The 26,854-nt window shown below is 48.2% G+C and overlaps 2 protein-coding genes across 3 annotated transcripts; one reads left to right on the top strand and one right to left on the bottom strand.

Moving 5' to 3' along the window:
• On the bottom strand, nt 1–2,626 carry LOC133765367 (basic salivary proline-rich protein 2-like). Its single transcript, XM_062198938.1, has 3 exons — nt 2,610–2,626; nt 266–1,685; nt 1–189 (listed from the first exon to the last, which is right to left on the bottom strand). Exons 1-3 carry the CDS (start codon nt 2,624–2,626, stop codon nt 1–3), a joined length of 1,626 nt encoding a protein of 541 aa, XP_062054922.1.
• On the top strand, nt 595–26,854 carry REST (RE1 silencing transcription factor). Of its 2 annotated transcripts, none has more exons than XM_062198789.1 (4): nt 595–751; nt 3,868–4,771; nt 14,188–14,271; nt 21,690–26,854. In XM_062198789.1, the coding sequence occupies exons 2-4, from the start codon at nt 3,877–3,879 to the stop codon at nt 23,510–23,512; spliced, it is 2,802 nt and encodes a 933-aa protein (XP_062054773.1). In that variant the 5' UTR covers nt 595–751; nt 3,868–3,876; the 3' UTR covers nt 23,513–26,854. The 2 variants fall into 2 exon arrangements, with proteins under 2 accessions (XP_062054773.1, XP_062054774.1); XM_062198790.1 differs by lacking the exon at nt 595–751 and adding an exon at nt 1,373–1,421.

Below are 26,854 nucleotides of genomic sequence, written 5' to 3'. Positions count from 1 at the left end.
TTATGTAGAGACGGCGAGACACAGCGGGACCCGCCTGCCCCGCGACCGCGAGGGCCGGCGTGAGGCACCGGGAGGGCCAGGTCCCGCGCTCCGGCCCGCGGGCGCGCCCCCGCCCGGGCCCGGGCGCTCGCGCTCCCCGCGCAGGCGGGGCGGGGCGCGCCCGCGGGCGGGCGGCGGAGGGGGCGTGTCCTGCGGGAGAGGGCGTGTCCCGCGGGCGGGCGGGGCGGTGGAGGGGGCGTGTCCTGCGGGCGGGGGCGGGTCCCACGGGCGCGCGCGGGCGGGGCGGTGGAGGGGGCGTGTCCTGCGGGCGGGGGCGGGTCCCACGGGCGCGCGCGGGCGGGGCGGTGGAGGGGGCGTGTCCCGCGGGCGGGGGCGGTGGAGGGGGCGTGCCCTGCTGGCGGGGGCGGCGGAGGGGGCGTGTCCCGCGGGCGGCGGCGGCGGCGGCGGCGGCGGCGGCGCGGCCCGGGTGCGCGGCGCGGCGTCCTGTGCTGGAATGTGCGGCTCCCGCGGGCTGTCGGCGCAGCAGCAGCAGCAGCAGAGCAGGCGCCGCCGAGGCCCCGGGCCCCAGACCCCGGCGGCGGCGGCGGCCGGGAAGGCAGCGCGAGGGCCGGCTGAGGCTTGAGCAACGCCTGCAGGCAGCCTCGCTCTTTCGACGGCCGCGGCGCCCAACTTTTCCATCGTCCCCTCCCCTCCCTGGGAACTCCGGCAACAAAGAAGAGCAGCGGGCGCAGGCGGCGGCCAGGCGAGGCCGGTGAGCGCCGCGCGCGGGGCGGGGGGAGGGCCGGCCGGGCGGCGGCGCGGGGGAGGGCGCGGGCGGACGCGGAGCGAGGCGCTGTCCAGGGCTGATCTGCAGATACCGAGGCTCCGGCGGCGGCCGCGCCGGGCGGGGGCGGGCGGCCGCGCGGGGTCGGGTTACAGCGCGGCTGCCCGGGGGCTGGGCCGGGGGGGGGGGGCGTCGGCGGGGACCCCCGCCCCGGCCGAGGCGGCCGCCACCCCCGCCGCCGCCGCCGCCGCCCCGCGCAGCGCGCGCTGCTCTCGGGGCCCCAGCGCGGACGGGGCGCCGGTCCTGAAGCTGCCCCGGCCCCCGGCCCCCGGCCCCTCGGCGGCCCCGCCGGCTCCCACCCCCACCCGGCCGCTCCCTCCCGCCGGAAGGCGCCGCGGAGCGCGGCCGGCCGGGCTGAGTCAGCCGCGGGGCCCGGGCGGCGCCGCCCGCGGGGCTGGACAGCGATCGTCCGCGCTCCGGCCCTGCGCGCCCCGGGCGGGCCCGGGCGGCCGCTGAGCGGAGCGAAGTTCGCGGACTTCCGGGGCGCGGGGGCGGCAGCCGGCCCGCGTGGGGGCCCCCTGGGCGCTCGGGGCCCGACGCCTGCGGAGGGCGCCCGCGGAGCCGGCCCGGGCGCCGGGCGGAGCGCGGGCCGCCGGAGGTAACTTTCCGGCCTCTGGGCGGACCTGGGCCCGCGGGCCGGGGAGGGGGCCGGGGGCGCGGGGCCGGGGGCGCGGGCCGGGCCCCCCGCTGCCCGGAGTGGGGCCGCGCCCGCGGGTCGGCGTGGGGGGCCCGGCTCCCGCGAGTGGGGGCGGCCAGCGTGCGCGGCGGGCGGCCCGGGCCGAGAGGAAGCGAGAGCGCCCGAGTTTGCAAAGAGCTGCTTTGTGTTGGGTATTTGGAGAAAATGGCCGAATGCCTCTGTGAGCTGGGAATGCCGCGGCCGGGGCCGGCGCCGGAGGCCGGGCGCAGAGGAATTCGTGCGGCACGCGGGGTCCGGGGCCACGCTTGGCCGGCCTGGCCGAGAGGCGCCCGAGCCGCTCGCAGGACGGCGCGGAGGGCGCCCGGGCCGGCCTGGCCTCCGTGCGTGTGATGGCATTTGGGGCACCTTCCGTGGGCGCACGGGACCCAGCCGCCCGCCCGAGTGCGTGCACTTGGGCCAGACGCTTGCTTTTTTGTTTGTGAATTTGCAGTGTAGCTTCCTTTTAGGTTTTTTTTTTTTTTCCTTTTTTAAAAATTTTCCCCAGTAATTGTCACTTTGCTTTTTTGCTAACGGGCAAGAGGACACCTTTGAGATTGGGAAGGAGCCTGGTTAAGGCCATTTAAGAAGGCCAACTTGTTTTCAGGAAAGTGATCTTGTAATGGCTTCCTCTGGGCGAGTAGGCCAAGTGAAGGCAGTGCCAGTACGAGTTGCTGGTAGCCGAGTGGAGTTGCAGGATTGCTTTATTAGGGGGCTGAAAACACTGTTTTCTTCCGTGAAGTTTCGAATCAGCCAGACTTTGTTTTTCACACGAAAAAAAGTCCATAGGGTGTGTTCTCCCCCCCTCCCTCCTTTTACATTGGAGTCATGGGAAATTCAAGAGGGACTAAGTGGTACTTTTTGTTCACAGCAGTTTTATTTTTGTGGAGTTAGTTGAGTTCATATGAAATTCAATTAAGTTGACCAATTTTTACAGGCCTCCTGCTTTATAGACGTGTTTGTGGACTTCATAAATGCACAGAGTGGCTTGTGGATTTCCCGGGGTTCTGATTCAGACCAGTGAACCCCTGAAGGGGAGAATTTGGGAGGACAGATTCCTCACTCATCAAATTTTTAGAGTCATTTTAATTAACATTAAAAAATGGAGGCTACCTTTCTCTTTTCACCATAATTAAAAGGGCTTGATGGAAGATTTGCCAGTGATAGATCAGTTGATGAATGAGCTATGTCAAATAGTTGGTAGAAGTTTTTTCTAGGGATACTAGAAATTTTCTTGGTGACCATAGGAGAGTTGGGAATTGATGAATATTTTCGTTTCTTTTTAGTACTAAATAAAATTATGTTTAATTCTAGTTTTCCACAGATTTTTAAAAGACTGACATTTTTGTTTGAAAGGCCAGAGTGACCAGAGAGAGAGAGAGAAGAGGGATTGATCTTCATCCTTTGGGTCATACCCTAAATGTCCCCAGTAGCCATGCTAGGCCAGGCTTGAAGTCAGGATCTAGGAACCCCTTTTGGGTCTTCTATGTGGGTTGCTGGAAACCAAGTACCTGAGCTGAACATCATTTGCTGCCTCCCGGGTGCAGTAGCAGGAAGCTGGATCAGAAGTACTGAGCAATTGAAACTTGACCCAGTACATCCCAAGTAGCGGCTTAACCTGTGCCACAAAGTCTGTCTCTCTTTCTGGTGTTTAGTGAAAGTGATTGAGTTTTGGAGATTATATTGGGAAAAAATATTTTTCTGAAGATTTATTAATTTTTTTGGGGGGACATGCAGAGTGGACAGTGAGAGAGAGAAAAAGGTCTTCCTTTTCCATTGGTTCACCCCCCCCCCCCAATGGCCGCTGTGGCCGGCGCACTGCACTGATCCGAAGCCAGGAGCCAGGTGCTTCTGGTCTCCCGTGGTGTGCAGGGCCTAAGCACTTGGGCCATCCTCCACTGCACTCCTGGCCTGGAAGAGGAGCAACCTGGACAGAATCCGGTGCCCCGACTGGAACTAGAACTCGGGGTGCTGGCACCGCAGGCGGAGGATTAGCCCATTGAGCCGTGGCACCAGCCGGTTTATTAATTTATAAGGCAGTGTTACAGAGAGAGACAGATCTCCATCCGTTGGTTCACTCCCCAAATGGCTGCAACGGCCTTGCCGACCCAAAGCCAGGAGCCAAGAACTTATTCCAGGTCTCCCACTGGGTATGGGGACCCAAGCACTTGGTCCATTTTCCGTCGCTTTCCCAGGTGCATTGGCAGGGAGCTGGATCGGAAGTGGAGCATCCGGGTCTTGAACTGGCACCCACTTGGGATGCTGGTGCTGAAGGCGGGGCTGGTCTGAAGAATTAACAGTGATGGCTTGGTTTGGGGTTAGTAACATTGTGTTTAAACTGGTACTCTTGTGTGTTTTGTTTTTTGTCCAGGACACAACCATGGCTACCCAGGTAATGGGGCAGTCTCCAGGAGGAGGAGGGCTGTTCACCAGCAGTGGCAACATTGGCATGGCCTTGCCCAACGACATGTATGACTTACACGACCTCTCCAAAGCTGAACTGGCTGCACCCCAGCTTATCATGCTGGCAAATGTGGCCCTCACTGGGGAGGTCAATGGCAGCTGCTGTGACTACCTGGTTGGTGAAGAAAGACAGATGGCAGAGTTGATGCCTGTCGGGGATAACAACTTTTCAGATAGTGATGGAGAAGGACTGGAGGAGTCTTCTGACATGAAAGGGGAACCGAGTGGACTGGAAAACATCGAAATGAGAAGCCTGGAACTCAGTGTTGTGGAACCACAGCCTGTATTTGAGACAACAGCTACCCCAGAAGTTTATAGCTCAAATAAAGATCTCCCTCCGGAAGCGCCTGGAGCAGAGGACAAATGCAAGAGCTTGAAGACCAAACCTTTCCGCTGTAAGCCGTGCCAGTACGAAGCAGAGTCCGAAGAGCAGTTTGTGCACCACATCAGGGTTCACAGCGCCAAGAAGTTTTTTGTGGAGGAGAGCGCGGAGAAGCAAGCCAAAGCCAGGGAGGCCGGCTCTTCCCCTGCTGAAGAGGGCGATTTCTCCAAGGGCCCCATTCGCTGTGACCGCTGCGGCTACAACACCAATCGCTACGACCACTACACCGCGCACCTGAAGCACCACACCAGGGCCGGCGCCAACGAGCGGGTCTACAAGTGCATTATCTGCACGTACACAACGGTGAGCGAGTACCACTGGAGGAAGCACCTGAGAAACCATTTTCCCAGGAAAGTGTACACGTGTGGGAAATGCAACTATTTCTCAGACAGAAAGAACAATTACGTGCAGCACGTTCGAACCCATACAGGTAAGAGCGGCTTTCTGGCCTGTAAGTTCAGCAGGCACTCTGCTTGTTAGTTGAGTGCTTAGTTACATAATGCTTGGGAAAAGGGACAATGGGGTCAAGTCTAGGTTCCATTGTTTGCTATCTTCAACCATGAGCAAGTTATGTAACCTCTTGGTGCCCCATTTTCTTCACGGGGTGACAGCATATAGGTTTAAGTGACGTGACGTGTAAAGCGCTGAGGTTTGTTTTCAAAAATAACCGTGAGAAGTCGTTCTTGTTTAAGACTTATGTATTTAATCATTTGAAAGGCACAATGGTAGCAAGAGATCCATCTTCCTTCCACAGGTTCACTCCCCAAATGCCACCAATAGCCAGGGCTGGGCCAGACCAAAGCCAGGAGCTAGGAACTCCATCTGGGTCTCTTGTGTGGGAGGCAGGTGCCCAAGTACTTGGGCATCATCTGCTGCCTCCCACATGGATTAGCAGGGAGCTGGGTTGGAATTGCAGAATAGGGAAGACTTTGGTTAGACTCGAGATGCTGCTGTCAGCTTAGCCTGCTGTGCCATAACGCCTGCTCTGCCATGAGAAACCTGACCAGTGCTCTGGCCGTGGTATGAATTTCAACAACTTGGGACAGATGATTTTGTTAAATTAGGCCGCTTTTAACTTTGCAGATATATTCATGTTACAAGGAACACATCTGAAATGTAGTGGTTTCTCAAAGGAATTGAGGTCTTAAACAAAAGTGAAACCAGTGATTAACCTTGCATAGCTTCTTTTAATGAAAACCTTGGACTTTTAAAAAACATTTTGACTTAAGGCATTGAGTTTCTAAGTGAAACAGCTTGTCTTTGTGTCTCCAAAACATAGAAAGTAAGTTAGTTTTAGAAGATGAGTTAAACTGTTTTCTTAAAAAACCAAGCATACAGAGATGGAAAATAGGAACAATTATGTTTATAATATGCTTCAACACACAGGTTAAAAGGACCTTTGTAGTCAGTAATGAAAACTGTCAAAAAGTTTTTTTTTTTTTTTTTTTTTTAAGATTTACTTATTTGTTTGAAAGACAGAATGACAGAAAGGTATGGAGACCTTCTACCCACTGGTCCAATCCCCAAGTGCCCACAACAGCCAGGGCCTGGCCAGACCAAAGTTAAGAACTCCATCTGGGTCTTCCACATGAGTGACAGGGGCCCAAGCACCTGGGCCCTCCTCTGCCACCTTCCAGGACACCTTAGCAGGGAGCTGGAGGGGAAGTGGAGCTGCCAGGACTCAAGGCTGGCACACTGGCTGGAGCTTGTGTCACAAGAAAGGGCTCAGCCCACTGTGCCATAACACTGATCCCAACGCTTTCTTAAAAATACGGCAGATTCCAAGCATCTCAGAAGTAAAGAGAGTGCTGCAATACACAACATACACCCGTCACCGCACACTCAGCAGTTATCAGTAGCATGTCACAAATGACATGTTTCAGGTACTCATTTTTTAAAAATAGCTTTTTGAGATATACTTCACTGTTATACGGTTCATCCATTTAATACATACAAGTACGTTTGTGTGTGGTTTTTTTTTTTTTTTTAGATTTATCTATTTTACTTGGAAGGCAGTTAGGGAGGGAGAAAGGGAAAGGGAGAAATCTTCCATTGGCTGGTTCACTCCCCAGGTGGCTGCAACAGCTGCAGCTTGGCCAGGTCAGAGGCAGGAGCCAAGAACTCCATCCTGGTTTCTTGTGTGGGTGTGGGAACCCAAATACTTGGGCCGTTCTCTGCTGCTTGCCCAGCCACTTCAGCAGGGAGCCGGACTGGAAGTAGGGCAGCTAGGTCTCAAACAACCGCCTGGATGGGATGCTGGTATTGTAGGCAGCAGCGTAGCCTGCTGTTCCATGACACCTGCCCCCGGCTAACGTGGTTTTAGGGTATTCACATCATTGTGTAGCTGATGATGATCTAGTCAGTTTTAGGACATTTTCATTGCTCCAGAAAGCAAGCCCTTTCTGTTTCAACCACTTCTCTTTTTTCCTGATGTCCCTAAGTTACTCACTTTAAAAAGCTGTTTACTTGAAAGGCTGCCTCTCTTCAAGTACCTGCAGCAGCTAGGGCTGGGCCCTGCTGAAGGCAGGATCTGGGGCCTCGGTGCAGGTCTCCCATGTAGCTGGCAGTTCTTGAGCTGTACCTCTGCCTCTCAGGGTCTGTATGTACAAGGACCCAGGAGTCGGGAGCCAGAGCTGTTTCCATGTTCAATTTGATCATTTGAACCACTAGCCAGATGCCTGCTCTCCCACAAACTTTAATCTCCTATGTCATACATTACTTAACTATTTTGTGCTTTAGTATAAGATTGATAGCTCTACAGTAAAGTTTATGAATACATAGTAATCACTAGTTTTGAACATTTCATTTCATTTTACATTTTAGTGCTAAACTTACTTGATCTTAGTGCTTTTTTTTTTTTTTTTGACAGGCAGAGGGGATAGTGAGAGAGACAGAGAGAAAGGTCTTCCTTTTGCCGTTGGTTCACCCTCCAATGGCCGCTGCGGCCGGCGCATCTCGCTGATCTGAAGCCAGGAGCCAGGTGCTTCTCCTGGTCTCCCATGGGGTGCAGGGCCCAAGCACTTGGGCCATCCTCCACTGCACTCCCGGGCCACAGCAGAGAGCTGGCCTGGAAGAGGGGCAACTGGGACAGAATCTGGTGCCCTGACTGGGACTAGAACCCGGTGTGCCGGCACCGCAAGGCGGAGGATTAGCCTATTGAGCCACGGCGCCAGCCAGTGCTTTTTTTTTTTTTTTACAGTTTTATTATTTATTTCAGAGGTAGAATTACAGAGGGGGAGACAGAAAGAAAGGTCTTCTGTCCACTGGTTCACTTCCCAAATGACTGCGATGCCTGGAGTAGGGCCAGTCAAACCAGGAGCCAGGAGCTTCTTTCAGCTCTCCCACATAGGTGCAGGGGCACAAGCACTTGGTGCTTTCCTAAGTCATAAGCAGAGAGCTGGATCAGAAGAGGAGCAGCCAGGACACGAACTGGCGCCCATACGGGATGCTGGTGCTGCAGGCTGAGGCTTGGACTACTACTGCGCCTCAGAGCCATCCCCAGTGCTTTTGTAAAAAGGATTTTTCACTCCTTTTTTCCCCCCACCAGGATTTATTTATTTGAAAGTTAGAGTTACAGAGAGAGATTTTCCATCTGCTGGTTCACTCCCTCGATGACCACAACAGCCAGGCCGGAGCCAGGAGCTAGGAGCTTCTTCCAGGTCTCCCGTGTGCGTAGCATAGGCCCAAATACTTGGGCCATTCTCTGCTTTTCCCAGACCATTAGCAGGGAGCTGGATTGGAAATGGAGCAGCCAGGATGCAAACCGGCACCCACGAGATGGCAGCTCGGCAAGCAGTGGCTTTACACGCCATGCCACAATGCTGGCCTCGTTGTGTTTTTTTATTTTTTAAAGATTTTATTAATTAATTTATTTTTTAAATTTTATTTATTTATTTATTTTTTACAGGCAGAGTGGATAGTGAGAGAGAGAGACAGAGAGAAAGGTCTTCCTTTTTTGCTGTTGGTTCACCCTCCAATGGCCTCTGCGGCCAGCGCATCTCGCTGATCCGAAGCCAGGAGCCAGGTGCTCCTGGTCTCCCATGCGGGTGCAGGGCCCAAGGCCTTGGGCCATCCTCCACTGCCTTCCCGGGCCATAGCAGAGAGCTGGCCTGGAAGAGGGGCAACCGGGATAGAATCCGGCGCCCCAACCAGGACTAGAACCTGGTGTTCCGGCGCCGCAAGGCGGAGGATTAGCCTGTTAAGCCACGGCGCCGGCCAAGATTTTATTAATTTATTTGAAAGAGTTACACAGAGAGAGAAGGAGAGGCAGAGAGAGAGAGGTCTTCCATCTGCTGGTTCACTCTCTAGATGGCCACAATGATCAGGGCTGGACTGATCCGAAGCCAGGAGCTTCCTCCGGTCTTCCATGTGGGTGCAGGGGCCCAGGGACTTAGGATGTATTCTGCTTTCCCAGGCCATAGCGGAGAGCCGGATCGGAAATGGAGCAGCTGGGACTCGAGCCGCTGCCCATATATGGGATACAGCACCACAGGTGGCAGCTTTTACCCACTACGCCACAGTGCCGGCCCCATTTTATTTATTTCAAAGGCGAAAGGAGAGACAGAGACAGATCTTATATCTTCTGGTTCATTCTCTCAGTGGCCATAACAGCAGGGGCTGGGCCAGGCCCAATCCATGACCTTCTTCTTGGTTTTCCGTGTGGGTACAGGGGTCTAAGGACTTGGGCCATCCTCTGCTGCTGCTCCAGGTGCAGTAACAAGGAGCTGGGTTGGAAGTGGAGCAGCTGGGACTTGAACAGGCACCCACCCATGTGGGTTGCCAGCATTGCAGGTGGTGGCATTACCCACTACACCACAATGCTGGCCCCAGTTTTAGATTTGTTTATTTGAAAGGCAGAGTTAGAGGGAGAGAAAGTGCGCCCATCCACTGGTTTACTTCCCAGATGGCCTCAATGGCCAGGACTGGGCCAGGCTGAAGCCAGGAGCCAGGAGCTTTATCTGAGTCACCTACATGGGTGGCACCCACCCAAACAGTTAGGCCATCTTCTGCTGCTTTCCCAGGTACATTATCAGGGAGTTGAATAGGAAAGTGGAGCAGGTGGGACATGAACTGGCACCCATATGGGATGCCAGTGTTGCAGCCAACAGCTTAACCTGCTATGCCACAATGCTGGCCCCTTCATTTTTTTTGTTTAAGCAAGTCCATACTACATAAACTGATGTCTTGGTGATGTAGTTTTAAAATTATAGCTGGTGTTCTGAAGATACCTCTTGAGAAATTCTTTTTTTTTTTTTTTATTTTTTTTATTTTTGACAGGCAGAGTGGACAGTGAGAGAGAGACAGAGAGAAAGGTCTTCCTTTTGCTGTTGGTTCACCCTCCAATGGCCGCCGCGGTAGCGCGCTGCGGCCGGCGCACCGCACTGTTCCGATGGCAGGAGCCAGGTGCTTCTCCTGGTCTCCCATGGGGTGCAGAGCCCAAACACTTGGGCCATCCTCCACTGCACTCCCTGGCCACAGCAGAGAGCTGGCCTGGAAGAGGGGCAACCGGGACAGGATCAGTGCCCCGACCGGGCAGTGCTGAATAGTAGAGCCAGGAAACCCCACAGCAGGAGTCCTGGAGTGGGCAGTGTGTGGGAAGAGCTCATTTTGACTTGGCCTGCTAGGTAGCCTGGTTTTCAGGTTTGCTTAATGGGTTTATTCTTAGCCTTACTGAGCGCCCAGTGGTTTGATGCTTCTCTTCTATGCTGATCTTCAGAACAATCCATTGAGGAAAGCAGTCTCTGTGAGTAACAGTCCATGTTTATGGAGAGAGAAATGTTAGATTGAAAGCCTGAACTGATTCACTTGGGTACACATTACAGGTGGCATTCAGGTGAGTATTAGGTGGTAGGAGAGTTGGAGATTATAGTTGCTCAGTTTAGCACTGTTGAAATTTACCAATTCGCAGACATTAAAGGATAATCTTTTGGGAGCTGACTTTGGACTTAGCAGTCGGTGTGTCTGTATCCCATGTTGGGGTGCCTGTATTTGGGTTCCAGCTCCACTCTTCTGCCTTTTGTGCTAATTCACACCCAGGGACCTGGGGGGCAGTGGGTGATGGCTTGAGTGGTTAGGGCCTTGCCACCTATGTATTAAACCTGGATCGGGTTCCCAACTCCTGACTTTGGCCTAGCCCTGCCTTAGCTATTGTGTGTATTTCGCTAGTAAACCAGGGGATGAGGAGCCGCCTTTGTCTCGTCTCCCTGTCTCTCTCTCTGCCTTTCAGATAATAAATAAAAAATTTAAAAATAATGAAAGATAACCTTTTTGCCTATGTGTGACTGAAAAATCAGTGCTTGACTAAGCTTTGTAGAAGAGTAATTATACAGGGCTGGTGCTGTGGCATAGTGGGTAAAGCCACTGCCTGCAGTGCTGGCATCCCATATGGGTACCGATTTGAGCTGCTCCTCTTCCGATCCAGCTCTCTGCTGTGGCCTGGGAAAGCAGTATAGAAGATAACCCAAGTCCTTGGGCTCCCACACCTGTGTGGGAGACCTGGAAGAAACTCTTGGTTCCTGGCTTCGGATGAGCCCAGCTCCAGCCGTTGCAGCCATTTGGGGAGCGAACTAACAGATGGAAGACCTCTCTTTCTCTCTATCTCTGCCTTTCAAATAATAAATAAATCTTAAAAATAATTATGCATAGTTTGTGGACTTGCATAGATAAAGTAACCTGTCCTTTTAAAGAGAATTTAACAGGGAATTATCCTTACTTGGTGCTTCCTGTTGGATCTGTAATGGAATTGACTTTTTCTCCCATTGGCATTTTTATCACTTCTTTATTGACATAACTCCCATGGCATATGGTTCTCTGGGATGGCCTGCTCTGGACGTCTCCTGGAAATGGAAACGTGCAGTGCAGGGTCCTCTGGTCCTGCTTCTTTCCCTAGGAGAATGTTGTCCAGGTTCACGCCATGCTGTCATTTGTACACTATTTGTTTGCTTATTACCAAATAACATTCTGTTTATCCATTCATCAGTTGATGGGTGTTTCCACTTACATTCTGTTATAAATAATGGTCTAAACATCCAGATGTAGATTTTTTTTTTGTTGTTGAAACAGGTTTTTCTCTCCTGAGTGTGCAGGTAGGCCTGGAGCTGCAGGAGGGGGTGGCAGCTATTTATTGTGTGTAACCTTCCGCGTTACTGCAGACTGTTTTCCAGGCTGGTTGCACTATTTTACAGCCCCGCTAGCAGTGTGTGAGGGTTCCAGTTACAACCTCATCAGTGCTGCTGGTATCCATCTTTCTGATTACAACTGTTGAAATGCATAGAGGTCTTCATCTTTTGGTGGTGTTTCCCCAACCCCCAGAGGCAGAGAGGGAGAGAGAGCAAAACCTCCCCCACCCGCTGACTCACTCCCCCCAGTGCCTGTGACAGCTGGGGCTGGTCTGAGGCTGAAGCCAGCCCAGATCTCCCACTGGGTCGCAAGGTCCCAAGTTCTTCAGCTGTCTTCCTGCTGCTTTCCCAGGCACACTAACAGGGAGCTGGATAGGAAGTGGAGCAGCCGGGCCTCCAGACTAGAGAGGCTTAACCTGCACCCCACAGTGCCAGGAGCCAGGCTCGCGGCTTTGATTTCTGTTTTCTTCCTGTTTAGTGGTGAGGTGTTTCTTATGTGCTTACTGGCTGCATGTCTACTTTTAAAGAAACACATGAACATTTAAACTCTTAATTCTTCCAAGTCTTAAGATATGTATTCTAGCCTATGGCTGCAAGCTGTCTACAACTGATAGCTTCCAGCCAATAATAGTGGAATCGTCCCTAGGAGCTCATTTACCACACCTCGTTGTTGTTTTTATGCCGTCTTTCCTTGTCTCATCTCACTAGGCACACGTGTTACCGTAGCTTGCTGTACTGTGAGTTAGTAGCTGATAGTTAGACGTCACTATGTGAGTGTTCAGTGCTTCGCATGTATTGTTCAGATTTCTGCAGCTATAGGAAATAAAGTTACTTTTTATTTTTTGAGATTCTTTTTTTTAAGATTTTTTTTGACAGGCAGAGTGGATAGTGAGAGAGAGAGAGAGAGAGAGAGAGAGAGAAAGAGAAAGAAAGATCTTCCTTTTTGCCATTGGTTCACCCTCCAATGGCCGCTGTGGCCAGCGCATTGCGCTGATCCGGAGCCAGGAGCCAGGAGCCAGGCGCTTCTCCTGGTCTCCCATGCGGGTGCAGGGCCCAAGCACTTGGGCCATCCTCCACTGCCTTTCCGGGCCATAGCAGAGAGCTGGCCTGGAAGAGGGGCAACCGGGATAGAATCCGGCGCCCCAACCGGGACTAGAACCCAGTGTGCCGGCGCCGCAAGGCGGAGGATTAGCCTGTTGAGCCACGGCGCCGGCCTTTTTGAGATTTTCAAAATTTATTTGAAAGGCAGAATTACAGAGGGAGGTGGGGAAGAGACACAGAGATCTTCCATCTGTTGGTTCACTCCCCAAATGGCGCAATGGCAAGAGCTGGTCTGATACAGAGCTAGGAGCTTCATCCGGGTCTCTGATGTGGGTGCAGGGGCCCAAGTACTTGGGCCATCTTCTGCTTTCCCAGGCACCTCAGCAGGAAGCTGCATTGGAAGTAGAGCAACTGGGACTTGAACCAGTACATATGAGATGCTGGCGCCACGGGAGGTGGCTTAAATGCCATGCCGCAGCACCTGTCCCTTTTTTAAGATTTATTTAGTTTGAAAGTCAGGGTTACTTTATTTCATGTTTATTTGAAGGGCAGAGAGACTAGAGAAATATTCCATCCACTGGTTTATTCCCCAGATGTCTGCAACAGCTGGGCCAGACCAGGTCTCCCGTGTGGGTGACAGGGACCCAAGTACTTGAGCCATCATTTGTTGCAAATGCAAAAAGGTGTGCATTGGCAGGGAGCTGGATTGGATGTGGAGGAGCCAGGACACAAGTGGTGACTTACTGCTGTGCCATGGGCTGTCCCAGTACTGTTATTTTTGTAGATCAGAAACCGGGTTTTTAATAACTTGCCTAAGTATTATCTTATGGCAAAAGACCAAATTAAAAAATTATGCAGATTTTATTTGTGTATTTTACCTGTTTTTGTGGCTGGCAGCCTATGTCCAAAGAAAGAACATACATGTCTTACCTTTGAGTCTTAGATCACTGGCCTCACCTTCAGCTGCTCTCAGGCCCTGTGGCTTTATGGTTTAACACTAGGACATAGGTGTCTTATAAATGTCAGCATTACCATTAGAGCTTTTTTTTTTTTTTTTTTTTTTAATGATTTGTTTATTTATTTGAAAGAGTTACACAGAAAAGGAGAGGCAGAGAGAGAGAGAGAGGTCTTCCATCTGCTGGTTTACTCACCAATTGGCTACAACGGCTGGAGCTGTGCCGATCAGAAGCCAGGAGCTTCTTCCGGGTCTCCCACGTAGGTGTAGGGGTCAAAGCACTTGGGCCATCTTCCACTGCTCTCCCAGGCCATAGCAGAGAGCTGGATAAGTGGAGCAGCCGGGACTTGAACTAGTACCCATATGGGATGCCGGCACTGCAGGTGGCGGTTTTACCCGCTGTGTCACAGTGCTGGCCCCACCATTAGAGTTTTTAGCTTAAAACAACAGCATTCCTTCTCAAATATGTAACATCCCTGTAAAAATTAAAAGGGATGTCAGAATTCAGGAAGCCAATGGTATTTTATCGGCCAAGTTGAAATAATGTAGTTAACGTTAGTTATGAACTAAACCATTTACATTTGCAATAATGTGATAAATTGACTGTCTTGGCAGGAAATAGGAAAAAAATCCTTGTTAAAAAGTGCACTGTACTGAATGTTGTTACATTGTTAGTGAGAATTGTGTTTGGTTGATTTTGTTGCTTTGAAGCGCTAATGTGTAATTTTGCAGGAGAACGCCCATACAAATGTGAACTTTGTCCTTACTCCAGTTCGCAGAAGACTCATCTGACAAGACATATGCGTACTCATTCAGGTTGGTAAGAAGTGGGAACTTCCCTACCATTTGCAATAGACTGTCTTTATAAAGAAGTTCTTTTAGATTGGGAGCTGAGCCATTTATTTGTGATTTGTTTTTAATTTAAGGATTAGGAATTAAAAATCAGTGTTCTGTTAAGGTGGAGCTGTATTTAAATGGAAGTTCTTAACATGGAATCCAAAGGTGGAACTTGGGAAACTGAGTTTTATAAATAAGTGTGTGTATTTGTTGTGGGAGGAGGGTCTTAGTCTCCATCAGATCTTGAAAGAGTTTGTGACTCCAGTAAAAGCTGTGCTAACACGGGCCTAGGCTGACTCATCCTTGCCTCCCAGCAGTGCCCCAGCAGTGCGACAATAAGCGTCAAGTGTTTGTCCTGTCTCAAGGATTCCTTAGCTTCTCACCTGTTGAAATTTGAGTTTATTCTGTTTTGAGTTGATAAGGGCTTTTTGAGGACTTGATTTTTCAAAAGCTGAACTTAAAAATCATAGCATAGCACACCAGTTTATTAATCTCTAATAGATAGAGCACAGACTGAAACAAGTGAGCACGTCACAACAGTGACAGAAACAGTCATGTTAAGTTCAGAGTTGACCCCCGTATGAGGTGGGTTAAGTGGCCACATTGGACAAGTCAGTGGCAGCACAGCTGGTCTTGAATGGTTGACTACTTCATTTTGGTCCTGACTGACCTTGGCGAACTACTCCTTACGCTCTCCTTCCAGATTTAGCATGTGTATCCCCATGGGGAAAGTATGCCTGGAGCCAACTCCCTGAAGTTAATAATTACCTGAGATCTGTGCTGTCCATTTGGTAGCCGCAGCCACGTGTGACTGTTGAGCCTGTGAAGTGTGGCCAGTTTGAATTGAGATGAACACATAACTGGATTTTTAACAGTATGCACTAAAGCCTATACAATGTCTTTTTAAATATTGATTGTATTTTGAGAATATTGAATACATTGGGTTAAAGAAGCAGCAAAATTAATGCTACCTGTTTACTTTTTGCCTTTGTGACCAGTAGGAAATACAAAACGACATGTGTGATTTTTATTGGGTTTTGCTGCCTTCAGTCAGTGATAGAATAAGACTTGGTGGTATCACATGTTCTGATTTACTTGAGCAGCTATGAAGGTGCCTCTGTGTGCTCTTTTGAAAGCCTGCCTGTGAGCTGACAGGCTTGTCATGTTACTGCCTTCCTCTGGCAATAGTCACGTCTCTGAACCAGAAGCCTGGTTGTGTTCTCTGAGGTATCTTGGGTGAAGCCTTGGGCTTTGGGGCTGGAGCAGACATCATGTCCTGTGAGAGCTGAACTCCTGCCTTTTAATAGAACATTTCAGAGCTTTACATGGCCAACTCCTGCTTGTCTTCCTGACTGTGCTACGTTGTATAAGTTCTATTACCCCATTTTACAAGAAAAAGCCTTTTTTTCCTCCTGTGGAATGTTTTGTATATTTGTCTACTTTTTTCTGAAAGCATCCTTTAACTTTTCGCCTGTCCTTTGTGTTGTAAACTGGAAATTAGATGCCTGGGATGTGTCTCACCTGGTCACTTCTGGTTGACCCCCTATTAACGATGGTCAGGCTGTAGGTTAGAAGGACAGCTCACTTGCACCCTTTCATTGAGTTGTTTTTTATCACTTTCTAAATGTTCATGATGTTTTACACAAGTTCATATCCCTGAAACAGTTTTGTTTGGGTTTGCTAAATGTCATCTAGAGTATTGCTTGTCATTTTAAAGATTGCTGTTTCAGTCTAGTTAACTATTTTTATAGACTTAATAGTTACAGCTACTAAGTAGTAGCTGCTACTACTTTATGCATGCTGGGTACTGCAAGGTTGTACTTAGTGTTGTGAAGAAATGAGTCCTCATTTACATATTAGGCCATGGGCTCAGAGAGGGTAAGTGCTTTAAGTTAAAGGTGATGGTCTTCAAAGTTGGAATGGGGAGTCCTGCACCCTCTTACTTGGATCAGAGTCAGAACAATGTACTATTGAGGAAGGGGCTCAAGTGAGGCAGCTACAGTGCAGAATTGGAAACATGTACACTGTATTTGAGAGCTTGTGAGTTACAAATAATAAGCAGTACAAATGGCTAGTCTCTTGTGTATGCAAATGCTGAATTATTTTTGTGCACTTTCAACTATTTTTTCAAGATTTTTTTTTTTTTTTTGACAGGCAGAGTGGATAGTGAGAGAGAGAGACAGAGAGGAAGGTCTTCCTTTTCGCCGTTGGTTCACCCTCCAGTGGCCGCTGCGGCCAGCGCATTGCGCTGATCCGAAGCCAGGAGCCAGGTGCTTCCCCTGGTCTCCCATGCGGGTGCAGGGCCCAAGCACTTGGGCCATCCTCCACTGCACTCCCGGGCCATAGCAGAGAGCTGGCCTGGAAGAGGGGCAACCGGGATAGAATCTGGCGCCCCAACCGGGACTAGAACCCGGTGTGCCGGCGCCGCAAGGCGGAGGATTAGCCTGTTGAGCCACGGCGCCGGCCTCAAGATTTTATTTATTTATTTGAGAGGTAGAGTTACAGTGAGAGGGAGAGACAGAGAGAAAGGTCTTCCATCTGCTGCCTCACTCCCCAAATGGCCATAGCACCGGGAGCTGGGCTGATTTGATGCCAGGAGCCAGGAATTTTCTTGCGGTCTGCCATGTGGACTCCAAGCACTTGGGCCATCCTCCTCTGCTCTCCCAGGCCACAAGCAGAGAGGTGGATCGGAAGAGGAGTGGCCGGGACATGAACCAGTGCTGTGGGCGGAGGCCCAGACTATTATGCCACAGCGTTGGCACCACTTTTAATTATTTTTAAAACTTAATAAAAGTTGCTGATAACTTGTAATGAGGTTGAGGCTACTTGAGGTAGTCTTTGAGACTGGATTGCAAGGAGTGACAGTCTTGTGTCTTGTGTGGTTTGGATCTGATCTTCACAGATCACCTTGGGCATTTGACTCCTTCAGGACTGGCATCCGGGTTGTCTTATTTCTGGAAGGGACTAAGCTCTGTTAAGTTATACTGTAGACAGTGACACATTAAATAAAACCACATCACGTGGAGCACTTCAATCTAGATGGTAGATCTTCTCAGGGCAAACTAAGGAGGAATCAGAGTATTGGCTTGATTAAAACAGAAACTTGCATATTGGTGAAAATAGACATACTAACTAATCTGCAGTTCCTCTCCATTTTATTGGGATTCTACCTGGTAGTGTTAGGATGTCCTCCGCTAGGTATCCCAGAAACACTGCCATCATCCTTAGCCTCTTTCCCAGCTCTCTTTGGAGATCTACCATCCACAGTTGATTGGTCCCTCCTGCTGGCATAGGAATTCATGTAGTTTGTTTTCTTATTATACATGTAATGTTTTTGCTAAAGCAAACTAAACTTAACCAAGATCCATCCTCCATTATGATTGTTTTTAAGATGCAAAAAAATATTCCATAGTAAATTTGTTTTTCAGCTATATGATAATTATCATGGAAGAATCATTTTGGTACCTGAAGTTATATGAACTATGTCACAAGTTAAGAGTCTTTGCATGGACTCTAGAATAAGCTGTTTTTTGTTGTTGTTGTTGTTTTGTTTTTAAGATTTATTTATTTTACTTGAAAGTCAGAATTACACAGAGAGAGAAGGAGAGGCAGAGAGAGGTCTTCCATCCACTGGTTCACTCCCCAATTGACCGCAACTGCCAGAGCTGAGCCGATCAGAAGCCAGGAGCTTCTTTCGGGTCTCCCTCATGGATGCAGGGACCCAAGGACTTGGGCCATCCTCTACTGCTTTCCCAGGCCATAGCAGAGAGCTGGATAGGAAATGGAGCAGCCGGGACTCGAACCGGTGCCCACATGGGATGCTGGCACTGCAGGCGGTGGCTTTACCCACGAGGCCACAGCACCAGCTCTTAGAATATTTTTTTTTTTAAGGCTTTATTTATTTATTAAGACTTATCTGAAAGGCCAGAGTTACAGAGAGAGGGAGAGACAGAGAAAAAGAAGTCTTCCATCCTCTGGTTCAGTCCCCAAATGCCTGCTACAGCTGGGAATGGACAAGGCCAAAACCAGGAGCCAGAAGCTTTTTTTTTTTGGTCTCCCACGTGGGTGCGGGGACCCAAGCACTTGGACCATTCTCTGCTGCTTTCCCGGCTACATTAGCCAGGATCTGGAACTGGATCCAAAGAGGAGCAGCCAGGACTCGAACTGGCACCCACATGGGATGCTGGCATCACAGGTGTCTGCTTAACCCACTGTGCCCCAACATGATACCCAGATGTTCCTTGCCTTTTTGAGGCACTGCCCACATAGTCTTTCCACTGGATGATTTTCTGACTTCTATCAAGAACATTATCGTTTTCTTCCATAAACACTTCCTGAGATAGCCTGTGTTGCCCTATTTATCATAACTTGGTTTTTTATTGCTGAGCGGTGATTCATTAATCTGTTATATGTCCCTTTTTTTTTTTTTTTTTTTTTTAATACTGTTACTCTTTTGGTAAAAAAATTTTACTATCCTTTTTGGATTTTTCCTGGTAAGAATGTATCAGAGGCTTTAAAACATTTCTCTCTTTGACTTGGCATCTACTTGGAAGTAATTTTGGGAAAAATAAGACAACTGGCCTATTTGTAAAAATTAAAAACATAGGTAAATGATACCAGAATTTGAAAAGGAAAACCATTTGTTTAGGACAAAATAAAAAATTATAGTTAGCCAGGTACTCATAAGATAGGAATTCTTGATAAAAGTTTTTTTTTTTTTTTTAATGTTTTACATATTTGAAAGGCAGTTACAAAGAGAGAAAGAGAGACACAGAGGGATCTTCCATCTGCTAGTTTACTTCCAAATGACTGCAACTGCCAGGGCTGGGCCAGGTTGAAGCCAGGAGCCTGGTGGAACTCCATCCAGGTATCCAGTGTGGGTGGCAGGAGCCCAAGTACTTGTACCATCTTCTGCTGCTTTCTCAGCTACATTTTCAGGGAGTTGGATTGGAGGTAGAGCAGCCAGAACTTGAAACAGTGTTCATATGGGATGCTGGCATTAAAGGCAGCAGCTGAACCTGCTGCGGCATAACGCAGGCTCTGCCCTCAAATATTTTAAACAGAAAAATCTTTTTCCAAGACCATCTCTTAGGCAGAGCCTTGTACTTTGAGGTGTGTTTGCTGTGTAGGTCCCCTCAGGGGCTGGCACTGTGGCTCAATGGGTTAACACCCTAGCCTGAAGTGCCCCATATGGGCGCTGGTTCGAGACCCAGCTGCTCTTCTTCCAATCCAGCACTCTGCTGTGGCCTGGGAAAGCAGTAGAAGATGGCCCAAGTCCTTGGGCCCCTGCACCTGCATGGGAGACCTGGAAAAAGCTCCTGGCTTCGGATTAGTGCAGCTCCGGCCATTGCAGCCAACTGGGGAGTGAACCATCGGATGGAAGACCTCTCTCTCTGCCTTTCCTCTCTCTGTGTAACTCTAACTTTCAAATAAATAATAAATCTTTTAAAAAATGCAGAATTTAAAAATTCTATGTTTTTTAATTAGCATGGTGTTTTCATAAAGAAAATTCCATCAGTATATTAACTTAGAAGTAGGGTTTATCTAGAGAAGGCAGGATAAGTACTTGAATCTTCCCTCTGATTTATTTATTTGAAAGCAGAGAGAATCCACTGGTTCACTCTGCAAATGGCTGCAACGTCCAGGGCTGGGCTGAGCCAGAGCCAGGAGCTCCGACCTGGTCTCCCACGTGGTGCAGGGACCAAGTACCTGAACCATCCGCTGCTGCTTTCCCAGGTGCAGCCACAGGAAGCTGGATTTGGAAGCAGCTGGGACTCGAACCAGCACTCCCTTAGGGCCTGCTGGCAGGCATCGCAAGCAGCAGCTTATCCTGTTGCACCGCAGCACCAGCCCTGGCTCTTCTCCGTGCGTTACCCACACTAGACGGTGCCAGTTAACAGCTCAGGCAGGTTGAGTGTGTGCTGCCATGTATCTCGCCAGGTACTTTCCATGGACTGGATTGTTTACAGTTCATTATACTTCAGGGAGTATTTTATAGATGTCAGAGAGTATTTTATAGATGAAGAAACTGGGCCCTAAGGAGGTTTCAGTACCTCACCCAGGGTCTCCCAGTAATCAAATTGCAGAGCCTGTATGTTACTGCCCAGCTAGTCGGAACTTCAGAACAGGCTCCTAGCCATTATGCTCATCTGTCTTTTTCCATTCCAGGTCTACATGTTAAGCAAATGTTTATCTCCATTTACATCACTCATTTGAGCATTTATAGGGCCAAGATTAGATTATTGTAGCATGTTGTAGGAATTAGCATAAGTGTAGGTCTAATGGTAGACTAACCTGGGGAAGAGCGGTCCAGTTAGCTACATGTTTAATCTGAGAGATCTGGGTAAGTTTTTGCTTTTCTGATTATTTTATCACCAGACATTTTCTAATCATGTAAAACTTTAATGTCTACATGGTTTTGCTTAATGTCTGAGTTTTGGTTTATGAGACATTTTCATAAGATTTGGTGTGAATTTCAAAATGTTGGAGAGATGAATTTTCATAAATGTCAATTTCCATTTTTCTACTATGCATTCCATTGGACCAGTGGGGTGTGGATACCATTTGGTAATATTTACTAGAGTGTGATCTAGGTGGGTACGTATGCAGGTAGAATGTGTTACTCTTCTGCTTTTCACTGGGGGTGGGCTGGCTCTGGTCTTGTATGTATCTGTGATATGACTGTGTTTACTTATGTCATTTACCATATCTATTTGTATGCCACTTCTCATTTACCTGGTTTCTTTACCAATTTTATGGACAAGGTGAGGGGGGAAAACCAAGAAAAGTTTTCTTACCCCTATTTTTGCTTCAAAATAGCAAAATGCCATTTGAAAAATGGAGGGAGTGGAACTGAGTGCTTGCTATAATGGACAAAGGGATTAAATTTCAAGAAAAAGCCACTTACTGCGTCTGGAGCAAAATGTGCACCTGGGACTGGGTGTGTGGTCCAGAAAGAAAGATACTCATGCTTTAAAATGCATGAGAACTTTATATTCTACTGCATTATACATTTGTTTTGGTTAAGCAAGAAAAAAAATAAGATAATTTTCAGTGAGTTTCCTTGCCCCAGAATTAACATCCAGAATCCAACTGAACTCTGCCAGTACTTGTGTGCTAAGTGATGAGTCTGTGTCCTTTAACGCTGTGTGAGAGCCCGAGTAGGTGAGCTCCTTTGCAGGTGGCTGAGATAATTATCCTCTACTTCCTTTGTGAGCCAATGTCAAGGGCTAGAGAGAAGTTACACAGATGAATATGGTAAATGTAAGGTGCATGATAGTCTCCTCAGTAAATCGTCTGTATGATTTCACATACACAGTCCTTCTAAGTATATTCCCAGAAATCTGGAGTCTGTGTCTTAATCTGTGTCTTCTCGAACCCTTCTTGCTTACCCTCAGGTGAGAAGCCATTTAAATGCGATCAGTGCAGTTATGTGGCCTCTAATCAACATGAAGTAACTCGCCACGCACGGCAGGTTCACAACGGGCCTAAGCCTCTTAATTGCCCACACTGTGACTACAAAACAGCAGATAGGAGCAACTTCAAAAAGCACGTGGAGCTGCACGTTAATCCGCGGCAGTTCAATTGCCCCGTGTGCGACTACGCAGCTTCCAAGAAGTGTAATCTGCAGTACCATTTCAAGTCTAAGCATCCCACTTGTCCGAATAAAACGATGGATGTCTCAAAGGTGAAGCTAAAGAAAACCAAAAAGCGGGAGGCTGACTTGCCCGATACCAGTGTTACCAATGAGAAAGTGGACGCAGAGCAGACAAAAACGAAGGGGGATACGGCTGGAAAGAAAAATGAGAAGTCTGTGAAAGTGGAGAAAAAAGATAATATTTCAAAAGAGAAAAAGCCTAGTAGCAATGTATCAGCGATACAGGTGACTACCAGAACTCGCAAGGCAGCAGAGACTAAAGAGACAGACGGACATTCGGGGAGCAATTCGGAAAAGTCCAGTAAGACCAAGAAAAGCAAAAGAAAGCTGGAACCTGAAACCCGGTCCCTACAGGATCCTCCGAATGAGGAGCAGCCTGTGCCAAAAAAGAGGAAGAAGGTAGAAAACAAGTCTAAGAACAGTCAGGAAGCACCGAAGGGTGACAGCAAAGCCGAGGAGAGAAAGCACCAGCATGCCAGCGTGAAGAGAAGTGCCAAGAAGAAAACTCTGAAAAGCAAATCGAGTAAGAAAGGCAGCAAGGTTGCTCAGAAGAAACCTGTGCAGGAGTCTCCTGCTGCCCAGGCTGCCCCCGTGGCGGCTGCTCAGGCGGAGCTGCCTCCTCCTGTGGAGCCCGCTCCCGTGGAGCCCGCTCCCGTGGACCCACCGCCTCCTGTGGAACGTCCTCTTCACCCTGAACCAGTTCCCAAAAAGTCTCCCCCCCGCAGAGACAGCAGGAAGGAAAAGGCTGACACGCAGAAGGAGATGGCACGGAAGGAGCAGGTCCTCATTGAGGTGGGCTTAGTGCCTGTCAAAGACAGCCAGCTGCTCAAGGCAGCCGCAGCCACGCGGGACCCCTCCCCGCCCTCCCCGCCCGCGGGGGAGTCACAGGCAGAGGATCCGGGGGACCAGAAGTCACTCTGCGAAGCGGGAGGAAAAGCAGGAGGGCCTGCTGGGGAAGGGGCAGCACAAGAGGCAGGAGCGTGTCCCGCTGACCCTGTTGCCAGCAGCGACACGTCTGCTAGCGTTTCACCCTCGGGACAAGACCCGGACACGCCAGACGGGCAGCTGCTGCAGGGCGAACCTCAGACAGACACGGTGCCTTGTGAGATGGAAGTGCTCGCCAACCAGGGCGCTGCAGAGAGCCTCCCCGGTACAGACCCAGCAGCGGGAGAACCAGCCTCACCATTGCTCCTCCCCCCACAGACAGAAGAACAGGAAGCAGCACCCAAAGCTGCCCCAGCATCACCTCCGGTCACCATGGCAGGAAACGAATCTCAGGAAATCGATGAAGACGAAGGCATCCACAGTCACGACGGCAGTGACTTAAGCGACAACATGTCAGAGGGCAGTGATGACTCTGGGCTGCACGGGGCTCGGCCAGGCCCCCAAGAAGGCGGTAGGGAAAACGCAAAGGAGACTTCAGCAGTCAAAGTGGCTGAGGGGGATTTTGTTTGTATCTTCTGTGACCGTTCTTTCAGAAAGGAAAAGGATTATAGCAAACACCTCAATCGCCACTTGGTTAACGTATACTTCCTTGAAAAAGCAGCTAAAGGACAGGAGTAACTAAACTTTGGACACAGTTTTGGATCCTAGGTTGTAAGAGCGATTGCATTTTTTATTCATTTATAGTAGTAGACACCCTTTAAGATTGCTTTAACTAGTGTCCAGTGTTGATTGTTAAGCGGCTTGCCTTTCCTTAGGACTTCATGTACACCTGTTGATAGTTGTGTAACGTTTAGCACATCCGAGGGAGTACTGAACCAGCAGATGCCTCAGCGCGGTAGCTCCCGTGTGTAAGTGAACAGGACCACAGCGGTAAGGTCGCAGCTTCGTTGTGTTGTCCAGCTGCAATGTGTCAGTTTTTTTCTCCACGTCTGTCTTCCTGTTTCACTTGGCTTTTAGTTCCTTGTTTAGGTCTATAGAAATCGGCTTCCTTGATAGCAAATTACTTGAAGAATTTGCCTGCTTTATAAAGTTAGCACTTTAAGGGTTTTTTTGTTTGTTTTTTTAGAGATGAGAAAAGATTTAAATTGAAGAACAAGTCTCCCAATAATGGACAATATATTAGTCCGGGTATTTGCTTCTTGAGTTTTGATCAATATTTCTTACTTGTATATGTTAATTGTCATAAAACAGTGATTTTTTTTTTTTTTTTTTTTTTTTGGTGCTTTAATGGCTTAAGATGTTGCACAGTTTTTTTTGTTAACCTATGCAGTTAAGTCTTTCTAGAGATAGCATTTGTGTTGAACAGTAACACTTTATACATATATATATATGCATGTCGATTTTGGCCTCTTTGGAGGGATGCTTTTAGGGCCTATTTGCAAAAGGGTATATTTTTTCCTTTCCTTTGCTGTGATTGTCTTTTTTACAGAATAATTGTGTGTGCAAGTTTGTGAGCAAATGAAATGTGCCAGTTCCACCCACTGTTTTCTCATCTTGTATCTATGCCAGAATCTACATTTCTTAGAGATTATTTATTTCAAATGGCTATAGTAGATTCTCTCAGTTTTGATTTCTCAATAAACATACCACTAGGTTCCATACTGAACAAATTTTTATCTCCGCTGTCAGCCATCAGTTTTTTTGTCTTGCCCGTTTTGGTATAGTTGCTTCCTAATTGTAGAGCATCGGACCATACGTTTGAGGAGAACTCTTTCTCATAGATGGTTGGTGTCCACGTGGCTGCTCAGCTGATAAGAACAGTAAGTGCTACTTGGACATTGCAAACCTGGAATTAGGAGAGGGAGCAGTTCCTTCAGGTTCTACAGAACATCACTTGGGAGATTCCAGGGCCGTAGGTGTTGGAGTGATGAAGCTACGCCGTGAGAGGCGGCGTGAGTGCTGCAGCCCAGCTCAGCTTCCCACAGACGCGGTGTGACTTGAGTATGGTCCACGCTCCTCAGGGATCTCCACAGACCTCGTGGGTGTTCTGTCCCTGTGAGCATGCCGTCTCCAGGGGAGGCCTCCAGGGCAGCGCAGCGCTCCCGGCCTTCCTGAGGCAGGTGTCGCGTTTTGGCAGTACACAGGAACAGTTAGGACAAGCAGTGATGTGTGAGTGGGAAACTGGGTCAAAAATCTGAGAGTGGCGTTTGAGGTAAAACTTGTTTGAACTTGGCATTGATCGGGAGGCCAAAGATGTAAGAAACAAGATTCTCTTAAGACACAGGAGTAAGTTGTATCGTAAATGGTGTGTGTTTTGTGTGTGTGAATGAAGGTTTGTAAATGTTGAAGTCTAGGCTCCGACAATCATTGTCAGCAGAAGATCAAGCTGCAAATATTTATGTTTTGAAATTTAAGTTATAAAGCTAGTTAAATCTAACAACTAGTTATAATGCTCACGGGCGCATTTTACCTACGTTAGCTTTTTACTTTTATAGAAAAATATTTTAAGCACAAATTAGAGATTGGGCATCAGTTTGGAAAAGAGATGTTGTGATTTTTTTTTTTTTCATACTGCAGGTAAAACATTTGCCTACTAGGGAATCAAACTAATTTCTGATCTAGTCTATAAGACTAGAAGGCTAAAAACAAAAATAGGAAGAAAACCCATTATTAAATCTTTAAAAAACATTGTTCCTGGAAATCGACTGGGACCTGAGGCCTTTCTTCCAGAAAACAAGGACTTGGCAGGCCTATATTAGGTTCTGAGCCCTAATCCATGTATTTGTATTTATCATGAACGATGGTTTCAGTGAAAAGTGAATCAGTAACAATGAACTTTCGTGATCCAGTTGGGAGTTCTTCCGTTTTGACAAATGTGTTATTTGCATGGAACTTATTTTGTAGTCTTTTCCCCTGGCCTCTGACCTTTTCCCTCTGTAGAATTAAAGCTAGAATTTTTCCCTTTTGATCAAGGAACAAAGAACATGATATCTGTAAATTGATGTTTAGTAACTAGTGGTAAACTTGAAATAGTAGAATACATTGTAAGCCTAATTCCAGGTAGTCATATTAAATGTATCTCTTATCTTTTGAACCTATCTTCACATTGGTTTTTCAATGTATTTTAAGTTATATATTTTTTTTCTCTCTTTTTTTTTTCAGAGCTGCTTATTTTGGGGCTACTTTGTTTTTTTAAATTGAGGTGTAATTCACAAGGGTCTGTATTGTGTTGTTTTGGTAAGGCTTCTTTTAATTGTGGCTCTGTGTTTTGTTGTAGTCTTCCAAGAAGAGCCATTTTATTTTTTAGAGTCACTTCTGAAGTCCTGTGGTCATTAACTTTGGGGACTGTTTTGTATGAGTGTTGATACAAATTGAAACCCAAGTAGACCTCATCACTTGCCACCCGTGGAAGGAATGCCCTGCCTGTAGTATACCGTCATCTCTGGACTGAACAGCTGGGAAGAAACGGAATTTTCTTCTTTTGCATAAATCAGAAAAGCTTAGTGTGCTGGGCTTCCTCATTAGCCTTGGCAGATTAAGTGAGCTGATAGTATTAATTCAGACTTAAGGGATTATCTGAATCTGGGTTTATGTAGGTTCACAGTCTACATGCAGTAGTACCTACATCAGAGCTCTTCCAGCTCCACATGTGTACATAGGCTCCCACCGTCCCCTTCCTCATTTCTTACAGAACTTTGTTAAACTGGCATTGAAACATTACAGCAATGTTTTATTGCAGCGATTTTTATAAACTTTTACAGTGCAATACGTGTTACTTTTCTGAGGCAAACCAAAGGTAAATTTCTCAAGGTTTTTGCTGCCTTCTTGTGCAGCATTTGATGGAAGATCTTTTATACATTTATAATAGGTAAAAATAAACCAGGCTGCAAATCCTTTTTTTAAAAATCTTAAACCATGTACCAGGTTTTTGGTAAAAATTGTAGGATAAGTTAAATTTAAATTGTGTTCTATTAACCAATATGAGTGTATTTCTGTAAGCATAGTTATGTTGAAATAAAG

This window comes from Lepus europaeus, chromosome 8 (genome assembly GCF_033115175.1).
Source record: "Lepus europaeus isolate LE1 chromosome 8, mLepTim1.pri, whole genome shotgun sequence".
Classification (NCBI taxonomy): domain Eukaryota; kingdom Metazoa; phylum Chordata; class Mammalia; order Lagomorpha; family Leporidae; genus Lepus; species Lepus europaeus.
The sequence above is the reverse complement of the archived record's forward strand: the minus strand, read 5'-3'. Positions and strand labels throughout refer to the sequence as shown.

Coding starts and splice junctions, on each gene's coding strand:
- LOC133765367 (XM_062198938.1), bottom strand. Junction 190..265: donor CGCCCCGCCCGCGCGCGCCC/GTGGGACCCGCC, acceptor CCTCTCCCGCAG/GACACGCCCCCTCCGCCGCC.
- REST (XM_062198789.1), top strand. CDS start 3,877: ATGGCTACCCAGGTAATGGGGCAGTCTCCAGGAGGAGGAGGGCTGTTC. Junction 4,772..14,187: donor GCACGTTCGAACCCATACAG/GTAAGAGCGGCT, acceptor GTAATTTTGCAG/GAGAACGCCCATACAAATGT. Junction 14,272..21,689: donor ACATATGCGTACTCATTCAG/GTTGGTAAGAAG, acceptor GCTTACCCTCAG/GTGAGAAGCCATTTAAATGC.